The sequence below is a fragment of the Toxotes jaculatrix genome, chromosome 23 (assembly GCF_017976425.1).
Source record: "Toxotes jaculatrix isolate fToxJac2 chromosome 23, fToxJac2.pri, whole genome shotgun sequence".
NCBI classification, from domain to species: Eukaryota; Metazoa; Chordata; class Actinopteri; family Toxotidae; genus Toxotes; species Toxotes jaculatrix.
This window is the reverse complement of record NC_054416.1, coordinates 7376652-7383094: the sequence shown is the minus strand read 5'-3', so window position 1 is coordinate 7383094 and position 6443 is coordinate 7376652. Positions and strand designations below refer to the sequence as shown.

At 38.3% G+C, this 6443-nt stretch overlaps 1 protein-coding gene across 2 annotated transcripts; it reads left to right on the top strand.

The window, feature by feature from the left end:
- The first annotated feature begins 2796 nt into the window (after positions 1 to 2796).
- LOC121176674 (caspase activity and apoptosis inhibitor 1) lies at positions 2797 to 6201 on the top strand. Of its 2 annotated transcripts, none has more exons than XM_041030705.1 (6): positions 2797 to 2978; positions 3953 to 4144; positions 4626 to 4710; positions 4834 to 4888; positions 4961 to 5028; positions 5491 to 6201. In XM_041030705.1, the coding sequence occupies exons 1-6, from the start codon at positions 2877 to 2879 to the stop codon at positions 5967 to 5969; spliced, it is 981 nt and encodes a 326-aa protein (XP_040886639.1). In that variant the 5' UTR covers positions 2797 to 2876; the 3' UTR covers positions 5970 to 6201. The 2 variants fall into 2 exon arrangements, with proteins under 2 accessions (XP_040886639.1, XP_040886638.1); XM_041030704.1 differs by having other exon boundaries at positions 3950 to 4144.
- The last annotated feature ends 242 nt before the right edge of the window (positions 6202 to 6443 follow it).

The window sequence follows — 6443 nt, the reverse complement described above, 5'->3', positions numbered from 1 at the left end:
TATTAAGAGTTTAGTAAGTAAGGATCCCCAGGAATGAATTTGAGAAAGAACAATTGATCATATTGATACAATAAGTGAATATTTATTTCCAGCAGCTGTGAAGGGTATTAGGACACTATTGGTGCTGTAACAGAGCACATAGATCCCATATTATATCAGTGACACAAGCAGGATGCCTCTGTAAGAACTGCTCTGATTGCATCATTGTATGGACACATTTTCAAGTATCACATATTGTACCCAAACAATGTCCTTGATTCCAGCTTTGTATTACCACCTTGCCTGTCTTCAGACCTTAAATAAAACTAGTCACCTGCAGCACACAGTGAGTCGGTGTAGAAAGGCACAGCTGTACTTTATTTTACTTTATTTACTATATTACGTACGTTTGGTTGTAAAATCCTCAGAAGTATGAAAATAATGTAAATTATCCTATGAAACTATATCCTAGTATATACACAGACACACACACCACTACAATATAATGTACTGTGACTTTCAGTTTCATTGTTATTCCTGCATCCAACTGAACTGCATTTATTTTATGTTGTGTTTTATTACATTTTCTCCGTGTTCTCATTTAGTTTCTCATCCACTTATACTCTTGTTTTTTCTTGTTTGCTTTGAGGTCAGACATTGTCATAAGCTCCTCCAGCTTTTTAATCTCACTTTCACTAATTGAACATTTTCTCCCCTTACTGTGATTCATTGTTTTACATGCATTGTGCAACTACACTAAAAAAAAAACCCACAGTCAGTTCACTTCTATACATCTCATGATTAGCCAGATTCCCTCATTAGACAACAGAGCCTAGGATGTGTCTGCAGCTGATACTCTTGCTCTGTTGAAGACACAGTGAGAGCCATAAAAATACAGTTTCCATGAGCACTCTCTAATTTCAGAATGCAATACTGTGTCACTGTGAGCAGAATGGTCTCATCACAAAGCTTTGCAAAGTAATTTTGTGAGAATTGGTTTGGCCATAGGCCTCAGAATTTACACGCACACACACACATAGACATATATACACAGAGTGTGGGTGTTTTTCTGATGCTTTTCATGGCTCCCTAATGCAATGTCCTCTTCAACAGTGCCAGCTCCATCATTGCCCTTTTAACGAGGTGATATAGAGACACATGGGAGCAGATGTTGCAAAGAAAACACACTGTGACGTGATTGTGATCGATGCACGCCTCCCACTATATCCACCGCATAATTTGGTGGATGGCATCAGGATAACAACCTGCATTATGTGGAGACAGCTGTCGCCATGGCGCCTGGGCAGCCATCGCATTGGCTCCCACCTTATTTCCGGCAGAGGCGGGGAAGCCAATTAGAGTGATTTACAGCTTGCTTGTGTCGTCACCACCTTGAAACCTGTGTCTCGGTCCGCGCATGGCTACCTGGGTGGTAATAAGTAGGATATGCTGAACAGAGTAGCAGAGTTGTTTACTGGTGAAATTTAAATTAATTCTGCTCCACACAGTTGATCTTTCATAGTTAATGTGAACTTTAACCCTTTAAGCTAAGATAATGAACTTTTGTAAGGCAGCACTGTGTTTTCTGCAAAGCCATGGAATATTAGAATGTAGGCTGCTGGATGAATATGTGATAATAAAACATGCACCTGCCTGAGGATCTATCCCCAGGCTGATCTTTTTATTTCAGTGGCAAGAAACCTCATTTCCAGAGTGTAAAACTGTATGTATATATATATATCTAATTCAGGCTTCTTCAGTCTGCAGGGGACTGAATTTGTTTCAGAGAACAGTGTAATAGAATTGTATCTGATATCATCTCTATGTCATATTTTACTTATATGAAATACCATATTTTTGGGAGCCATGCTTAGTTCTCTAAAGCAAAAGACAGGACATTTTTTTGTACACATCTCTTTGTTTGCCATTCCTATTAGTGTAGCCTAAGTGTGCAAACATGAACTCCCTGTGTGTTATAATTATGCAACCTCAAATTCCTTTGTAAATTCCTTTGAAGCAAACATACATCACCGATGAGTATAGCGCTGTCTGATTTTAAATGTGAAAACTTGAATAATGCAAATGAGCTGCGGTGCTAGTTTTTCAAGGTTCGAAGGTTTTTGCAGTAATGAATCTGATACACCGTATGTGATGAAATGGTGAAGCAGAGGGAAACGGGGGAGATGGCAAGACTGTGTGAAATACAGGAAGAGGACTTGTGATTGACTGTCAGTGGTAATCCTAGCAAGCTTTGAAGTGTAAAATGATGATGGGATACAGTTTGAATGTATTTGCACTTCCATCAACAGCTTGAGAGGTCACAGGAATGGCACCTCTCACTGTGAAAGAAAGGCTCAGTCAAAATACAGACGGTTGTGCAGCTGTAAGATTCATAGAATATGATATAGCATCACACTGACAGGCTTTGTTGCTGTGGCTTGAAAGCGACTTGTTAGAATATGAGTACTTACAGGCAGCATCAGCAGTCATGGACATATGCTTATAGTCCACCTCTACAATGCTTATTTAATAAGTCTGGTAGTCTGAAAACATATAGCAAACACTCAATTAGATTCTTAGATAGATTTTTATTAAAAATTACTGTTACAACAAATTGTATGTTCGTTTTAGTATGTGTTTATTTGTTCCGACCTGTATTAAAACTATGTCTCTAAGCAGCTTTTATACGTCTGAGGATTTAACGAGGTCTTGGTGAGTTTATTGAAGACATGTGCAGTAGCCCTCCAGCCCGGCAGGTGGCGGTTTACCGACGACACCGACAAAGGAAGAAGTCGTCGCGCGCCAATGACACGTTAATCGCGCGACATTCAAATTTAGCAAGTGAGTGAGCGCGCGAGCGGCTTCCAGGAGAACAAGTGCGTTTTTTAAGCTCAGATATGCTGAAAAAGAAGTCAAGTAGCACTGAAAAGAAAAGGAAACACTCGCAGTCCGAAGAACGACACGACAATAAGCGCAGAAGTACGGAGCCTAACGTGGAGGTGAGATATTCAAGCTATCGAAATGCTAACTACGGTTTGTTTGTACGCGTTTAGCACACATAGCTATATTTATACGCACTCTGTAGGACTGCTGGATACGGAGTTCACAAGTCGTTTTATAAAACAAATAATGTTAACTTTGCTGTTCGTTTGCTGCCTTAAACACTTGCTTTATTTTAATGTGATGCTAATTATTTTTTATTTTTTTCCCCGTCGCGTTCGCGGCTACCATCGCGACATGTTGTTAGCTTAGTGTTTTGCTAGCCAAGGGTTTAGGATAGTCGCTGCAGTTGATATGAGCGGTTTTCTTTTTCAGTAGTATTTAGCTGTGAACATTAGCGTTAATAAATTAAAGTGAATTGACTTTAAGTTGATTGTTGCTCCACTGCAAAGGGTTATATACTACTATACTATACCCAGCGGCCATTTTATAAGATACACTCAGGTGAAACCAACGTTAAGACAACAGCAATGCAACAAATGACTTTTTTTTTCCTTTTTCTTTTTCTTTTTCTTTCTTTTCTTTCTTTTTTCTTTCTTTTTCTTTTTCTTCTTTTTTTTTTAATTTTAACAAATTTAGGGAGATGTTGATTTTTGGGCTGTAGTTTCTGGTGCTGTTGAATTCCAGTGAGTTATACTCAAAGGTTTCTAAACTTTGTCCACCTTATATTTTATTTCCATTTAAAGAGATTGGAAATTCTCTTTTTTTTTTCCAAACCTATTCAGTAGAAAACACTGAAACTGATGTGCATTTAAGTGTTTCAGGGCTCCTTAAGAGCAGTTTGAATAAAACTAATTATATGACAGTTAAAATGTAAGAAAATCCTTTAAGAAATCTGAATTCAAGCTTATTAATACAGAACTCAAGACTCCTTAAATGTCAGATTATTAATTGGTAGTCACAGCACTTAAAAGACTATATCAAGTCCTCCAGAAACTGTGTCTTAATAACTTGTTGGTTTTTTTTAAAGCAGGACTCCAGGGATGAACTCGCTGACCCCGAGCTGGACAGGATTGGCAGTGACATTGAGGAGGGGGGACTGGACCTCAGCCAGCCGTTTCAACCCATCACTGCTTATGTCACCGACAAGCGGGAGATGCTAAAGCAGTGTTTCCATGTACTTGGGGAGAAGAAGCTACATAAAATGCTGCCTGATGAACTCAAGGTGATTTGTGAGAACGTGGACTCCTGTTAAATAGTAAAGGGGTGGACGTCATTTCACTGCAAACTTTCAGAAATGTCACGCTGTAGTTTTACGATTCCCTGCATTTGCATGTGCTGTCTTCCATACTGATATATTGGAAGGCCTGTCACCGTGGTAGTGATTTCATTTTTCGAAAGGTTTGTTCTGTCTTTTTGAAGGCTTATATTATGGTGAACCAAATTTTGTTACAGAATTTTTCTTTTCTATGCAACTTAATCACATTTTACTTTTCAACAGTTCTGTAAAACTTACTCAGCTATGAAGCTGTATAATAAAACTGAGTACAAGTGTATTAAATTTGAAGAAAAAAGTGACAACAGATATCAAAAATCATAATTCTCTATCATAAAGATAGAGAAATTATGCCGTGGGCTTCCTGTGTTAGCTTTGGAGGCTAATGAAGCGACTTCAAAGATGCCATTTAAACACTTATTCTTCACAGGATTGTAGTTTAGAGGAAATCAAAAAGTTGTGTTGGGAGCAACTGGAACCAGTCTCAGAGAAAAATCTTATTCAAATCTTAGCAGGTAAGACTTAAGGCCATTTTGACTCATTTTCAGCACATTTTCATGACAACTTTCTGTGCTTAAAACAATACAATATTGCAAACAAGGCATTTACATTCACTTGGAGCTGTTTTTCGTGTCTAGGGGAAGAGCTGACATCTGGACATGGGAATGAAAACAGAGAGACCTTGGAAAGCCAGTAAGTGAACAGTTTTAGAGTGAGAATAGAGTGTGTTCTCATTATAATATTTATTTTATTTTTCCCATCAAGGCAAGACAATAATGTAGACTCTACATCTTGCCTCAAAGAAGCAGCAAAAACTGAGGATCCTAAGCAAGGTAATTAATATCTAATACACAGAAAGAACATCCCCCAGGCATTCAATCAGGGACTTCAAAGACAGAAAAATGCTTTAACCCTCATTAGTCACCGAAGCCGTTTTTTTCCTTGTGTGCAAATTTTTCCTATTCGTCAGCCACCTTTTTGGCTGTGTTAGTGCATGTGACACATTCTTTTGTTACAAAGTCTCTTTCTTGACAAATTTTAAAATTCAAATTTTAAATGTTATGATAGAGCAGCAGAACACTGTGAAACAAAATTGGCATCCTCCTGTGACCTTGGAGACAAAAATGTCTAGCTAAAAAACTGCTATAAAAATAGTATAAATTATTTTTTTTTCGGCTTTTTTCATTTAAATCTTTTGATCAACTTCAGATCTTATCAAAACTATTAAATAATGAATAATTATCACTATTTTAAAAGGACCATTTTACATCTAAAACGTCTTTTTTTCTTTACAGATGGTGGTGGTTCAGGCGAGGAGAGTGATGTCTTAAGCATTAATGCAGACACTTACGATAGTGACATAGAGGGACCCAAAGAGGAGCAGGCTGTTAAAGCTGTGGACGGGGCAGTGAAGTTAGGGGAGAGTAGTGGGGAGGTTGCTGACCCAGCTGTAAACCCTGACCCAACTGATCCAGAGCCTCCCACAGGCTCTCAGCCAGTGGAAGCAAAGAAAGACATTCAAAGTGACATAGACAAAAGCGTTAATGAGATTTTAGCGTTTTCGTCCACTTCAGGCAAAGAGGTATCTAAAGAACAGAATGTGCCGCCGCAGTCTGCAGATGTTAGTTTACCTGTTTCAGGTTGTGCACCAACAGCGTGCCAGCCGTCCATTCAGCAGCTGGAGCTCCTGGAGCTGGAAATGAGGGCTCGGGCCATCAAGGCTCTGATGAAAGCAAGTGATGGGAAAAAACCTTCTGTGGCAAAAAACCTTTAACTTGGTTTGTTTTTATGTTTTCTATGGTTTGGTGCTTTCAGACACTTTAAGTAACTCAGCTTACAGTTGGTGAATCTAGTTTGTTTTTGAACAGTTAACGACATAGTTCAGTTTTGTTTTTTGTTTTTTTTTAATGTGAGTGTACCATTCAAACTATGTTGTATTATTACTCCATATTGGAATGCTGTTACAGATTGTTTAATGCCAAATTAAACACAGAGACCTGTTTTACTCCCAATCTGCTCTCAGTGTCTTCTGGGAAATGGTGAACATAAAGATAACATCAAGTGTAGTTTTCCACTTGGGCACTAGATGGCAGTATTACTCTACTGCAATAAATTCGAGGGGAGAGCAAGAGATGATTTATTTGCTTATATTACAGTAAAAATAGCCATGAGCAGCATGAAAGTCAAGTTTTCCCATTAATGGTGTTATTTAGTAATTCATTAATTCAGTTAGGGCAAAAATTGGTTT